The sequence below is a fragment of the Girardinichthys multiradiatus genome, chromosome 19 (genome assembly GCF_021462225.1).
Source record: "Girardinichthys multiradiatus isolate DD_20200921_A chromosome 19, DD_fGirMul_XY1, whole genome shotgun sequence".
Lineage (NCBI taxonomy): Eukaryota > Metazoa > Chordata > Actinopteri > Cyprinodontiformes > Goodeidae > Girardinichthys > Girardinichthys multiradiatus.
The window spans coordinates 28,076,581-28,092,322 of NC_061811.1; the positions used below are offsets into that span (position 1 = coordinate 28,076,581).

The following is a 15,742-nucleotide window of genomic DNA, read 5'->3' on the forward strand; positions in this document are numbered from 1 at the left end:
GACTTTTAAGCAAGACTTTTTATTTGGAAGAAAAATTAAAAACCATGTGTCCTTTTATTCCACTTTTGTCCACAATCATGCGCTGTTTTGTGTTGCATGAAATGCATTGAAATTTGTGGCTACAATGGGACAAAACTGAAAAAGTCTAAAGGTAATAAATACTTTTGAAAGTAGTCATTGTTATGTTGGCACACACGGACTTCTGCAAGTCTGTGCATGCTAACAAGTATTCATTGTTAGTATACACGAACATTCGTTAATGCACGTTTTACAGTTGCATTGACAATGTCATACACAAAACTTTGACACACTTTTGCAATGCACAAAAGCAGATTTCTAGTATTTTACAATTTGGACTCTGAATTTTAGCCTTATAATTTCTTCGAAGTAACTTATTGTAAAACCAACCAAAAAAAAAAGTGTGTACATGTATATATATATATATATATATATATATATATATACAACTAAGGCAGTCCCATGAATCAAAACCTGTTTTTTTAGCTAAGCATTTAAAATTATGAGAGCTGGAAATTTCCTTACCTTGGTATTAAAATTACAACCAAAACCACCCATATGTAAATGTGAGGTTTCTTATATATCTACTACATCGGTTTTCCAAATGTCGCCAGCCTAAACTGATGTCTTCCTGTGAACCTTTTTGTCTGTGTGCATTTAAATGTGGGCATTGACTTTCTACGGATGTCCTCGCTCTGGTCGTTGAACGGAAGTGACTGATCTATAGATTTTCACTTTGCTTTGGGCTGAAGCTCTGTGGTGATCTGAGATGACTGATAGTAAACCTGTTTGGTTGTTTGTAGCCTGAGGCATGCTGGTGCTTCTCTGCAGAGGGATGTGTGCTGCAAGAGCTGAAACAAAGATTTCAGCGCTTAGTCGATGTCAGTGAAACTGGATCATAAACTGTTGGTGAAAAAGAGATTTGTCCTGATCTGTCACATGTATACCGTGTTAGATGTGCCAGTTTAACGGAATGAGTGGCCAGTTCGACGTCTTTTTGAAGGATTTACCAGCAAGATCAAGACGTAATTCCTTATTATTGACATCAAAGTAATGCTCATATTTCAGAACCCTTGCAGCCATTCATGGTGATTCAGAGCTCATGAATCTGACTAGACAAATAAGTGCCCCACCCATGCTGCAGAAATAAAACATCTTGTGCCTCATTTTGATTGCATCACAATAAGGCTATAAATGACATTAGTGGCTAACTTCGAGCTGCTGTATAAAAACAGTGGCTGAACATAAGAAGCGCTTTGAGGCTCAGCTTCTTTCTGCATGCTGTTCACTCGAACCCCAGCAGATGAAATTGTTCTGTGCTGTTGATGAGGTTGAAGGAGGGTTATTGGTAAATAGTGTGAGGTACTTTACCAGTTCACCAAGAGAGGATACTACTAGTTATTAAGTGAGATCATTTTCAGATTAAACATAATTCTCTGTGCCTTAAAAAGATATTCTTACCTCTTTTTCACATTTCATCATGTTACGACAAACTTTGATTTATTTTGCATTTGTATTTTATGTAATAGACCAATACAAAGTGGTGCATAACTGTGAAGTGGAAGGAAAGTTGATGCATGGTTTCCAGTTTTTTTTTATTAATAAAAATCTGGAAAGAGTTGTGGGCATTTTTTCAGCTCTTTTACTCTGATACCCCTAAATACAATCCAGTGCAGCCTGCTGGAAGGAGAGCTTTTGTCAGCAGCACTTTCCCAAGTCTTGCCACTGATTCTCAATTGAATGTAGGTCTAGACTTTGACTGGGCCATTCTAATAAATGAATATGCTTCGATCCACACTAGCAGGTGTTCTTCCAAGATCTTCATGTATTTAGCTCGATTTATCTTTATCAACTATGACCAGCTTCTCTTTCCTTCCTGAAGAAATGCACCTCCACACCATGATGCTGCCACTACCGTGTCATTTGATTTTGTTTTAACGATGGCTTTCATCTTGCCACTCGTCCATGAACTGAATTGCATGATAGCAAATGTTAATTTTGTAACCTAAATGTTTGTGTACATTTCTGTATATTTAGTACCTAATACCTAATTGCTCTTTAAAACAAACAAACCTTTATTAACCCATATGTTTCTGTGTAATGGAAGGAAGACTTTGAAAGAATCCCATTAATGATATTGTATCAGAACTACAGATCTTTGTGTAAATAGTGGCCTATGCTGAGGTCTTAACTCGGTACTTACAATATTAGAGATGTCCATGCCGGATGTCCTTGCAGCCTGATCCCGAGCTCCCATAGTGCTTTATAGTGCTGCAGGTGGACATTTCCCTAGCCCTAGCGACCTGCACCGGTCCAATGTTGTCTAGGAAACTATGATGGGGGCCTGGGCGGGGGCAGCCAAAGCGCCCACTCTCTGCAGCAGTCCAGCTCAAACTGCCGTCTTCCTACATTCATGCACCTTCAGGTGGTTTCTCTGAAAGAGAACAGAGTTGATTCTTACTTTTCAAAGTGATGGAGTCTAATTGTGATATAATGCACTGTAGCAGGAAAAAAAAAGTGGTTTACCCAACTTACTGCCACCCCTAGCTCCCTTTCTCTAAATTTGCAGCCCCTAATCATATTTAAATGCCACTTTTTTCTCAGGCCGCTCTGTCTCTGCTGATGCTGAGGGATCCCATCTTCCCCAAGACCCATCATCTATCTGGCTACCACTACTCAGGTAATTCATGCATCACACTGATTATTCTGGAACCCTGCCTTTTCTCTCTTTCTGTCCTGCCTGAAAGCAGCTGCAGCAGTGGAAGTGTGCTGGTGCCCTGGATGACTGCTAGGGTCGACATAAAGATGGTGGAGGGGAATACAGCATGTGCTTAATTCCAGGCAGAAGACAGGAGAGCCATTGTTTATCCTCTGATGTTTGATTGTGTGTGTGGTTTAAGAAAAAGGGGGGATGGGTCTCCACTTAACACTTTCTCCACACACCCTCATATTTATGCAGAAGTAATTTTGGAGGAGTGAAAGTATTTGTTTTCAAATATATTTCTTTTCCTTTTTTACCTGCCCTCCTGCAGGATCAGACAGCTGGACGGCAGCTGAGAGGCGCCTGTTCAACAAAGGCATGGCCGCGTATAAGAAGGACTTTTTCATGGTGCAGAAGCAGGTATGCGTGCGTGTGCTTTCAGTCTGAAGAAGAGGAAACGTTTGATTCTTGTAGTGGGTTTTGAAAGGCCACCTAATCGTCTTCCGCACGGAACAAGAACACGTGACATATTGTGTGCTTTGCCCGTGTGTGGGCAGAGGAAAAGGAAATACAGTTACTGTGGAACAGTGTTTCTGTTTCGATTGTTGCTCTGTCATTGTCAAGCAGAGCTTTGCTTTTCCACGGCTGTGCAGCGGAATTTGAATTGGTGTCAAGTCAGGCCTGTTTAGAGTGTCAGGGTTGATGGTTATGTGGTTTGTACTCTGTCTTTGCTCTAATAAACTGCTCTGCATGCTTTTTACAATTTTGTATCAAATCCTGCAAGAAATTGTAATGGTTTCTTTGCAAAGTAAATGATACGATTAAACAGCCCCCCTGCACAATCTTAAAGCACATAAAACTAAAACTTTTAGATATATCCAACCTTTAATTATATTTATTCAGTGGGGAAATATTCACTATTAAAAAACAATGACCAGTGCCACAATTATTGCTACTCTTGCGTATACTTCATACATCCCCCTTCTTCTGATAGGATGGCAGTTAGTCTTCTTTTATAACATTTTATAACGGTTGAAACATATAGAAAGGAAAGGCAAGTTTATTTATATAGCACATTTCAGCAAAAAGACAATTCAAAGTGCTTTACACGATAAAAAAAAGTACACTGCAGTGGCATGATACAGGAAAGTAAAGAAAAATTGGACTACAGATGGAAATGAATGAATGCCCTTGAAGGTTTTGGACCCATATTATGTTAACATAAAATCAAACATTTCTCCCTTGGGAGGAAGCAACTCCTTAAAACGGTTCTGACCCATTGTGCGTCTCCAACAAGGGAATATTCCTTTTAAAATCGGTCCACGCCTGGACCAAGAGTCAGAGACTTCCTGGTGTTCTGCCTTCTAACTACTTCTTGTAGGAGAGCCCAGCTCAGCCACGGTCTGCCAGGGAGGGTGAGTTTCCAGTGAACTGCTTCTTACTGTGTACAGCGAGGTCCTTTATGCTTTCTGTTCTAAGGTGGAAAATTCTAATTAACCTTTATTACCATCAGAAGTAGAAACTTTTACCAATATGCTTTAGTTAACAGTTTATAAAGAAGAATAAAAGCAACTCTAAACAATGGGTTTTTAACTTTGATTTAAAACAACACAGGGATTCAGCACTTTTGCAGTGTTCTGGAAGTTTGTTCCAGATTAGTGGAGGATAAGAACTGAATGCTGCTTCTCCATGTTTGATTCTGATTCTGGAGATTCAATTCAATTCAATTCAAAAATACTTTATTAATCCCAAAGGGAAATTAAATGTTGTTATAGCTCATATTATGAAGGTTTCCTCAAAGAGCCGTTGTAGATGCTGATGGCTGTGGGCAGGAAGGATCTCCTGTAGCGCTCCGTCTTACAGCAGATCTCAAGAAGCCTCTGACTGAAGACACTCTGTTGTTGTAGGACAGTCTCATGAAGAAGATGCTCAGGGTTCTCCATAATGTTCTTCATTTTATGAAGAATCCTTCTTTCCACAATGATCTCCAGAGGTTCCAGAGGAGTCCCCAGATCAGAACCAGCCTTTTTTATCAGCTTGTTGAGCTTTTTTAAGTCCCTGGCTCTGGTGCTGCTTCCCCAGCAGATGATGGCAGAAGAGATCACACTCTCCACAACAGACTTATAGAAGATATGCAGCATCTTGCTGCAAACACCAAAGGACCTAAGCTTCCTCAAGAAGTACAGTCTGCTCTGTCCCTTCTTGTAGATGGCTTCACAGTTGCATCTCCACTCTAGTCTGTTGTCCAGGTGAACACCGAGGTATTTATACTCCTCCACCACCTCCACTTCTTCTCCCATGATATAAATAGTTTTTGACTTATTCCTGTTTCTCTTAAAATCTACAATCATCTCCTTTGTTTTAGTCACGTTCAAGATGAGATGATTGTTTCCACACCATGCCACAAAGCGGTCCACCACCTTCCTTTACTCAGCTTCTTGTCCATCTCTGATCCACCCCATGACTGCAGAATCATCTGAGTATTTCTGCAGATGACAGGAGTCTGTCTTGTACTGGAAGTCTGAGGTGTACAGAGTGAAGAGGAATGGTGAGAGTACAGTCCCCTGTGGTGCTCCTGTGCTGCTGACTACCTGGTTAGACTCACAACCCTTCAGTCTCACAAACTGTGGTCTGTTTGTCAGGTAGTCTTTGATCCAGGAGATTGTTGAGGCCTCCACCTGAGTCTTCTGGAGTTTCTGACAAAGCAAATCAGGTTGGATTGTACTAAATGCACTGGAGAAATCAAAGAACATGATCCTCACAGTGCTGCTGGCTTTGTCCAGATGACAGTGGGTTTGTTGAAGCAGGTGTATGATGGCATCTTCAACTCCAACTCCACAGCGATAAGCAAACTGAAGGGGGTCCTGATGGTTTACTGTTTGCTTACTCAGGTGGGCCAACAGGAGTCTCTCTAGGACCTTCATGATGTGAGATGTCAGGGCAACAGGTCTATAGTCATTGAGGACCGATGGGTGAGTTTTCTTTGGTACCAGAACAAGACAAGAGGTCTTCCACAACACCGGAACCTTCTTCTGGGCCAGGCTAAGGTTGAAGAGGTGCTGCAGAATCCCACAGAGCTGCTCTGCACAGGCCTTCAGGACTCTAGGGCTGACATGATCTGGACCTGCAGCCTTATTCCGATTCAGTCTCTCCACCTGACTTCTTGAGACACACAGGTGGAAGGGGGAAGCAAAGGAAGCATCAGCATCTTCTGATATGGTTGAAGGCAAACATGTAGAAGCAGAAGGGTCCATGGCTGAGGTTGAAGATAAAAAATGTGAGGTGTTACTGGACAGCTGTGGGTCCTGTGGGTCAAAGGAAGATGGAATGTCTGTTTGGCTGTGAGCAGGAGAGGAGGATGCGAAGCTTGTTTCTGAACTGAACCTATTGAAGAATATGTTCAGTTCATTGGCTCTGTCCAGACCTCCATTGGTCTGATCATCCTTCTGCTTGAAGCCTGTGATGTTCTTCATCCCTGTCCACACATCTCTGATATTGTTTTGCTGGAGCTTGCTCTCCAGCTTCTTCTTGTACACCTCCTTGCTGTCTCTTATCTTGACTTTAAGTTGCTTCTGTAAACTCCTCAATAATTCTCTGTCTTCCCCTCTGAAGGCTCTTTTTTTCTTGTTAAGCAGGTCCTTCAGGTCACTGGTGATCCAAGATTTGTTATTGGGGAAGCATCTCACGATTCTGGTGGGGATGATGTTATCCACACAGAAGTTTATATAGTCGGTTACACACTCAGTCATGGCATTGATGTCCTCTCCATGTGGCTGACACAGTGCGTCCCGTCTGTAGCCTCAAAGCAGCCTTGCAGAGCTTCTTCAGCTTCCTGTGACCATTTTCTCACAGTCCTCTTTGTTACAGGTTGCCTCTGAACAAGGGGCTTATATTTCGAGCAGAGAAAAATAAGATTGTGATCTGATTTGCCTAGAAGAGGTCTTCCTGTAGAGATGTATGAGTCCTTGACATTTGCATAAAACAAATCCAATGTTTTGTTTTCTCTGGTAGAGCAGCTAACAAACTGTTGAAAAGTTGGAAGTGTAGCAGAGAGCGAAGCATGGTTAAAATCACCAGAAATTGCCACAAAAGCATTGGGGTTTTGTGTCTGTAGCTTAGCAACAACTGAGCTGATGGCATCACATGCAGTGTCGGCAACAGCGGAAGGTGGAACATAAACTGTTGCCAAAATAACACTGGTGAACTCTCTGGGTAAATAATATGGACGAAAACTTACTGCGAACAGTTCAATATCTGGACTGCAGAGATGACACAGTAACATGTCCTGGATTACACCATCTGTTGTTCACAAGTACTGCCAGTCCACCTCCTTTACATTTGCCGCTCCTCTTTAAATCTCTGTCTGCTCATATGGTTAGAAAGCCCAGCAGAGAGACGCTGGAGTCGGGGATATGATCCTGCAGCCATGTCTCAGTAAAACACATGATACTGCATGTCCGGTACTCTGGCTGGGTCCTTTGTAGGGCTTGGAGTTCATCCAACTTGTTTCCCAATGATCTCACATTGCCCATCATGCAGAGTAGATTTGAACCAGAAGACCTGAGTGGTCTGGCAAGGTGATACAACAGCAATACATCTTTAGTGTATTTTGGTGCTAAGCCATTCAATGACTCAAACATTAACAGAAGTATTTTAAAGTCTATTCTCTGAGGTACAGGGAGGCAATGTTAGTACTTTAGAACTGGGGTGATGGGCTCTATTATCTTACTTTCAGTGGGGACGCACGCGGGCTGCAGCATTTTGGATCAGCTGCAGCTGTCTGATTGACTTTTTAGGCGGACGCGTGAAGACACAGTTGCAGTAATCTGTTTGACTAAAGATAAACTCATGGATAAGGTTTTGAGACTCTGCTGGAACATCAGTCTTTTAATCTTGGAAATGTTCTTCAGATGATGGAAGGCGAAATCAGTGACTGTCTATATGTTCTGGTTGGGGTCTGAGTCCATCACTACACCCAGATTTCGGGCCTAATCTGTGGTTTCTAAGACCAGTAACTGAAGCTGTGTGCTAACTCTTGATCGCTCCTCCTTTGGTTTTCAGGTCAACTCTGATGTAAAGTTAGCTATTGACACAAAATGGGGATCTTTTACCATTAGAGAGTACTAGGTCCTCTCTCATGGTCACTTATCTTTAGTTCAACACACAGGTTTTCTCTAGGATTTAGGTCCAGGGACTGAGAGGGCCATAGATGAAGGCTAATTTTGTATCTGTTGAACTGTTTCTCTGTTGTTTTGACCATATGTTTCGGATCATTATCCTGCTGAAAGACACAGTTATGACCCATTTTTAGTTTTTTGGCAGTGGCCAAATAATCATATTTCAAAGAGGTTTCTGGGACTTTAGAGAGATATTCAGGCCCACAGCACCACAGATCCTCCTTTGTATTAATGAAGGTTCTTCCTTTTAGAGTCACCTTAAGTGTTTTTACTAAAAAGCCTATTCTTGGTCTCCTCTGACTAATGTGCACAGTTCTGGTTAAACTCCCAGCAGTTTTCGTCAATCTCCACATGTTTATGTTTGATATGGTAGTACAGAAAAGGCTTTTTTTTGGCATTGCTCCCAAGATAAAGTGTGGAGGCCTCTGTATATAAATAATGTTACCACTGAACTATGAATTATTAGAAAATAATGCTTAGAATGTGGCAAATTTAGCAGTTAAAATATCAATGAAATCCCAACAAAAAGAAGGATATCTATCTTATGTATTAAAATGTGCAAAAAGTGTGAAACAGCGTGTGTGTTTTACAGGTAACTACTAAGACGGTGGCGCAGTGTGTGGAGTTCTATTACACGTACAAGAAACACGTGAAGATTGGCCGCAATGGAGCGCTAATTTATGGCGAGACCGAGCCTTTGGAGAACAGGACCGTGGAGGAGGAACTGGACCACAAGGTCAGTCACATGACAGCTTCATGAGCTCTAAATCATATTTTAAATTGTAGAACAACTAGTAATTTCTGCAAAAAAGAGATAATAAAGCAGAATAAATCTGTTAGAAAAGAAGAGAAAAGATCAGTCTGTAAGTTTTAGTTCCCCCATACCTGTTACAACTAAGGCTGTTAGAAATCAGCTGTAGGAGTGTGCTCTCTTTGCTGTGAGCAGAACATAACATATTTAAGTTTTTTATAGGGTTAAAACCGTCTACCATTACTCTGACTCTGATTTCCAAAAGGCTGCCAACCTTTCCAAACCCAGCAGGTTATGTGACACACAGAGATTGAAAGCTCAAAAAAATAAATCCCTGTTACTTTACGGCACTTCATTCAGTCTTCCTTCGTTAGAGCCGAACAGTTTGAAAATGTTTGTAGTGTATAGTGTTAAACGAGGGCAAAAAGAATGTAAAGCCATTTACTAAGCTATTCAACTAGACGCTCCACCAGAGGCTATATACCTCACTTAAATAATTTCATGGACAATCAGAAAGATGGGTCTCTCCTTCTAGAACCACACATCCTATTTACTGTTTTTCTTGCAGGCCTCTCAAAGACTGGAGCCACAGCAGGAGGAGGACATCAGGAAGTGGGATGGTTCAGCTGACAGGAAACAGGATGCCTGTCCCACCAGGGTGACGCACACGCTGCCGTCCACTGAGAATGTAAGTGTGAAGTGAGCAGCTCTGCATGAAGCATGTATGGTCTGAATTAATGAGCTTGACAGACGATCAGGAGGGGAGTTCTGTTCATCAACATGAAGAAGAAAAATGTGGGGGGAAAAAACTCTGTAGAAGCAGTTTTATGTTTTATTTGCCTGTTGTACATCATGACCTGTTTTCAGTTAACCTAAACCAGGTTGAATGAGCTAGTTTTGACTTGGTTCATCTTAAAAGCATTTAAGATGTAACTTTTTACAGAGTTATATTATGGATAAACAAAGCATGAGAAAATATGTGATAAGGTAAAGAAATCGATCACTTCTTCAGACAAAATATTGATCAAGCTGATTCTATTGTACATTTTGTATGTTGTGTAATTTGTACAAAACATATTTTTACCAAACCATAGATTTTCTGGTATGCCTTTTAACCTTATATCCTTTAAATCCATGTTGTTTTTGTACTGGGAAGCTGTTTTGAAGGAAATATGAACTCAGAAGTTGATTTAGAACCATGTGCACACTCTGAATAAACAAAAACATGAAATCTCTTACTATAGATAGACCGAGTCTGAAGATCCACAAAACTGTTTCGACACAATGTTTCATGTGTTCCTGAGTGAAAACCCTGATTTCATCACACACAGTTTTCCATTTGAACTTGGACATGGTGAGGTGTTGGATCTGCTGCCCCCTACTGGGGCTTTATATAAATAACTTGTCTTGAGGGCACCTGTCTGTACTGTGAAGGGAAACAGTGACTCAGCAGGAAACCTTTGTACTTGTCCTGTTAACACTTTTTTGGAGATATGTGGTATCCTTCCTTCCTTCCTTCCTTACTTACTTACTTCCTAATTTACTTAGAAAAGGCTTCAGGGACTTCTTGTGTACTAAAACCTCTGTCTTTATTACTTCTGATTAGCCTGGGACCGTCCTCATCATGAAGGCCCAGGAGGAGGTGGGGAGGGAGCAGCCGTTGTCCAGGGTCATCCACCACGCCCAGCCGACCCAAACCAAACCACGCTTTGATGGCAACGCGCGCAGGCCTAGCCCCCCGTCGGGCAACAAAGTCTCTTTGGGGCAGGAGGGAGAGTTCCCCTGCAAGAAGTGTGGCAGGTCAGTGATCAGTGTCACTCCTGTAGCTGTCTGTTTACGTATGCAGAGCTGATGGGAGAACCAGCAGGAAATAATGCTGCTTCGATTGCCCTCTTGGAATATGACTCAGTAAACAGAGGCAAGCATTTCATAGTCTGTGTTTTAATGAGTTACCCTTCCTGTCATGCTTTGGTTGAATAACAGCTTGTCCTCTGGCAACACCGGTTCTGTTATTGCCAACTGTGTCCTAGCAACTGAAGTGCAGACCAGATAAGGCACATCTCGCCTCTCATCGATGCAGCTCTGCCTGGTGACTTGACGAGACCTGCATCGCTCTTTAAAGCGCCAACGGGCTCAGAGAGAGATGATCATTTTCTTCAAAGGGTGTGAATAGTTGTTGCAGCGTTCCTGTCATTCATTGTAATAAAACTGATCTGTACAGTACCTTCTGCCTTTCGTCGAAGCTGAATTAGTTCACATTTAAACAGAAACGCCAGAGATTTTGCAGTAGCTTTCAATGTATGTTTTTAACTGTCGCATTGGGACTTGCATAATTGTACAGCGATCTGTGCAGTGTCCCCTGCATGGTGTTTGACACAATGCAGATGGGATTTCTTATGGCTTTTGTTCAGGGAATGATTTCTTCTTGCCACTCTTCCATAAAGATCTGTGGGAAAGAAAGTTATCTTAAAAAAAAAACTCTGCATAGCTTCATAGTGAAGTTAAATTGAACTCCTTGTATAAAAGAATGGGCAAACAATTGCAGTCTTTACATGTGGTAAGCTGATGTAAAACATATCTCCAAAGACTAGCTGCCACCTGAACCTGAGGTGAAAGATGGGTCTACTAAGCATTGACTTACAGGGGCCAAAATCAAATACACACAACACTTTTCAGCTATTTTGTTAAAACTGTGAAAACTACATATCATTTTCCTTCCACTTCACTATTATTCACATAAAATCCAAATAAAAATACATTGAACTTTAGTTGGAGTATGACAAAATATGGAAAAGTTCAAGGGTGCTTTGCAAGGCACTGTATCTAAAGCAAAGACAGGCCCTATTTCCTCCTTAAAACTTGACAAGATGACATCCTATTGGTCTCTTTTGTTGGTAGGTCAACAGTCTCATGAGAAACTAATTGTGTCATATGGTAACGTACTAATCATCTTTTTCACAGGATTTTCTACAAGGTGAAGAGCCGCAGCGCCCATATGAAGAGCCATGCAGAGCAGGAGAAGAAGGCGGCCGCTCTGCGACAGAAGGAGGCAGAGGAGCGCGCTGCAGCGAGGGCAGCGGCAGCGGCTGCCGCCGCCACGGCAGCTCGGCAGCAGAACGGAACGCGTCAGGTGGGCGGTGACAGCGCCAACGACGACTCGTCAGGCAGAGAGGACGAGGACGACGAGGACTGGCAGAATTAGGGTGGAGGCAGAGACCCACTTCACCAGGCAGGGCAGCTTATTTACCCTCCTTTTATAGAAACAAGACCACCGTTGCTTGGTGCAGTCACAGACAACTAACCGTGAATGCTCAAACTTGTCTAAGCGTCTGGATTTGTTTGTTTCTTACCAGAACTCCCCTTTACTCAGCTTGAAAACCTTTTTCAAGAGTTACCTCTCTTGCTCACAGGGCTCGGTGAAATCAAAGCCATGCCTCTCCTCCCGGTGTCGTCCTGTTGAATTCCCAGCCGCAGCCTTCCTGTGCACTTTGATTCCCGCCCTGCTTTCTTCTGACAGGCACGTTGGACCCCCATCCTCGGTTTCCTTTCACCTTTGGTCATTCTGCATCCCAACCTTTGGGCATCAGGTGAAGTTTAGACGGCTGATCTGTGATAGTTGGGATGAGGTGGAGAAGACAGGGTACTTTTTGGGATGGACGGCTGGCATGATCGGACTGTTGCCTCTGTGTCACCGCTCGTCTGCACCAACAGCTGTCAAGTGTTTTTACGAAGCATGAAATGAGTTCTCTCTGTTTATCCGGGCTTTGGTTCTGTGAATCCCCTTCTTGACCCTTTTATAAAGCCCACTTTGCTCCTCACTGTTTATGCCTTAGGTGTTATGACGGTTTTATTTGAAAATGACAATCAATTTTACACTGTTGGTGTTTTTTATGGACATGTACATAAACAGGTCAACTTTTTTCCCTCTGTCTCTGTAGTTATATGTGGTTCTTGTCAATATTGTTGTTGGTAATTATTAATATTATTATTAACATTATTATTATATTCTAGTTTTGGCTGCAGTTTTAAGCGCTTTTACTTTTTTTTATTTAAGCAAAATAATTGCTCCTTGCTACCTGTTTATAACTGTGATTTTATTTTATTTTTTTCATTGGGAGGCCAGAAATGAAGAAAAAGCAGAAATGTATGTGCAATAGAACAAGTCGACCCCCTGTTGTTTCCCCAGGGTGTTCTCTGTCAGCTTAGAAGCAGCTGCTCTGAATGCCTCTCTGTCGGCTCTATAACTGATAGGAGGTTCTGACTCAGACTGTTCAAACCGCAGGTCTCTACGGATACGAGCAAGACGACAACCAGCCCAGTCTGATCCCAAACACGCTTTGGTATTTACGGCATGACATTGGCTTTTCACGGTGTGTGCTTTTTGTTCTTAATTGTAGACAAAGCATTGCTTCTATCCAGGCCATGGCTGGTCTGTTATCATACCTCCACATGGTATAAATACCACAGTATGGCAGTATTTACACAAAAATGTGTGGCTTTAATGTATAATATGATGTTATTGCCGTTATTGAAATCAAATTGATTGTTGCAATTCTAATATTATCTTTCACATTAATTTATCCATCTTTTGAATCGGATACACAGACATAAACAAAAATATGAAATAAACATCTGACAAAATTTATAGTAGATTTCAAGTAATTGTGCACAGAATATATTGAGAATATTTCCAAACATCCGATGTTGCCTTTCAGCCAGCTGACCGGCAGTGTGCAGGAAAGTTTTTCTTTGCTCTATACACCCACAGAAAAGTCTGCTGTCTGCTGCTCTTCAGAACCGTATGGTAGAACATTTTAGCTGTTTTCTAACATTAAACCGGCCCAAGCCTCCAAGCTGACATTAAGAAGGGCAGAAAGGCTCTTCGCTACAATAAACATAATTTAAAAGGTTTGTTGGGTTTAAATATATGTTTTTGCCACTCAGATTAAAACGTTTCTCTTTTCCGTTGTCTTTCAGTAAATAATTTACTTTCATCAACTACAAAGCTAAGAAAAGCAGAAAGTTTTAGTAATTAATCAGATTTTAATTTTGAACAAAATTTCTGCCTCATGCTTTTTCTACCTCAGCTTTGTAGCCCTTCTGCAGACTGTTATCAGTAAGTATCATTTATTAAAAATTGCTGTGAGACATTCTTCTTTAGTCATGTCTAATCTGAGTTCAGATGTTAAAGATGAGGAAAAACAGACATCAGTTTGCTTTTATGGAGCTTTTTTCCTTATCAAACCTCATCCCTTGTTACGGATTTAGATATCAAACTGCTTTTTTTCTTGGAGAAAATCTCAATTGTCCCTCACAACTTTCAGCCACAGTTTGTTTCCCACCCTCTCTAAAAGCCTGTTGATGACAGTAAATCATTTACTGACCATCTCTTTCTTCTGCAACCAAACCTTTACAGCAGACATGGATTTAACTGATTGCACTAAAATCCTTGTTTGCTCCTAATTGTTTAATATTAAATTGTAAATTAGATCTTTGAGAGCCAAGCCTGGATTTCTACTAACATGAAAGCATCTCAGCTTGCGAATGGATTTTTGCCCGGTGATTCCACAATGGCTGTGTTACAAATAATTGTAATGAAAAAGCTGTTTCAGATGAGAATTTGTTGTGGCTTTCAAATGCCAGTATGAAGAAAAAGTTGCCATCTTTCTAAGCAGGCAGTTTGGATCTATGGTTCCTCTCTTCCCGTTTACCTGATATGAGGCACTGAGTTTGGACCATTGTAACCGTGCGTTATCTGTTGCTACATATCCCAGTGTTAAGCCCTTTAGTCTGGAGCCAGCTTCAGCTGCCGAAGCAACAAATAGGTTAAAGGATTGTTTTCCTTTTTAAAGGACAAACCACAACCGAGGGGCGGGGGGGGGGACAGAAACAATCAGAATCAGCTCCACCTAATCTACAAGTTAAAATCTAGGTCTATGCACAGAGACTGTGTGTGCGAGTGTGTGTGTTTAAAGTATCTTGTTAGTGGTGTGTATGAGTACCTGTGTCACTGCATACCAGCCAGAAACAAAAACAAAAAAATGTTTTGCAGACTGTTCATATTAGGTATGTTAATTTATATCCCTTTTTTTATTTGGGCTTGTCTCAAGGTTCTTGTTTGGGTTTGGGCCGGGAAGGGAGGGCCACGATGTTGCAAAACGTTTCAAAGAAGAATCTTTATGGGTGAAATCGAGGCCACAAACACTTCTATTTCATCTATCTGGTGAAGGGAAATTTCAGAAAAAAATGTTTTTATTTAGCTAAAGATTGGAAATATATATGAATGGAATTCTATGTTTGCATACTTTTTATGCTATTTTCGTATAGGGTTCACAGTAATGATAAAATCAGAAAGGAATCTCAAGTGGTTTTTACTACAGTGTAACTTATTTGTGTTGATTTGATTTTTACCACCGGTGTTTTTAGTAATGATTCATGGACACACTGTATATTAAAGGTTCAAAACATTCAGCGGACTCTGAGCGTTACTTTCCAGTTTAAAACTTAGAAAGTTTCTTCTTACACAGAGCCTTGATAGCCAGACGTTATGGCACAGACAAAAACGATGAGCTCTGTACACGTTGTGGAGGCAGTATGCTTAGCAATCAGTACCATGGTCATTTTTTAAATTAATCCAGTTTATTTTACGCCAATTCACAGAAAATGTTTTCATATCCAATTTGTTTCCAGTGTAGTGGATTGATGACTCACAAACGGTGGATTTAAAATGTAATCAGTCTCATTTCTAAATTATTTGTCTGCTTACAATCTGTCAAAAATCATCCGAAGTCAGTTCACATGTAAATTTAAATTAAGTCACACAAAAAAAACATGAACAATATGATAACTATGTAATGGTAAATTACAAAGGGAAAAGAATGAACCTTCAAAGATTTGTCAGCTGATTCGAGATCTAACTTTTAACATTTTTCTCTCTGAAATGTAAAGAAAAAATTTGCAAATAATTTGGAGTTCTATTTACTGGTTGTAATTCTGTCAGAGATTGTATGGAAGAGAGCATAAAGGAGAATTCAAAGGGAGGAAGACTTTTGATCCCAAAGGTTAGGTTCAGATGCCAAGAATACCCTTAAATTA

At 41.0% G+C, this 15,742-nt stretch overlaps 1 protein-coding gene across 5 annotated transcripts in view; it reads left to right on the forward strand.

The window, feature by feature from the left end:
• mideasb (mitotic deacetylase associated SANT domain protein b) overlaps positions 1–15,118 on the forward strand; it is a 31,029-nt gene extending 15,911 nt beyond the window's left edge. For 4 of the 5 annotated variants that reach the window (XM_047393208.1, XM_047393210.1, XM_047393209.1 and 1 more), the window contains exons 9-14: positions 2,623–2,698; positions 3,051–3,139; positions 8,489–8,632; positions 9,216–9,335; positions 10,254–10,447; positions 11,609–15,118. In XM_047393208.1, the coding sequence (XP_047249164.1) occupies positions 2,623–2,698; positions 3,051–3,139; positions 8,489–8,632; positions 9,216–9,335; positions 10,254–10,447; positions 11,609–11,849 (864 nt within the window). In that variant the 3' untranslated portion in view covers positions 11,850–15,118. The remainder of the gene's footprint in view (positions 1–2,622; positions 2,699–3,050; positions 3,140–8,488; positions 8,633–9,215; positions 9,336–10,253; positions 10,448–11,608) is intronic. The other variant, XM_047393212.1, reaches the window with a different exon arrangement.
• The last annotated feature ends 624 nt before the right edge of the window (positions 15,119–15,742 follow it).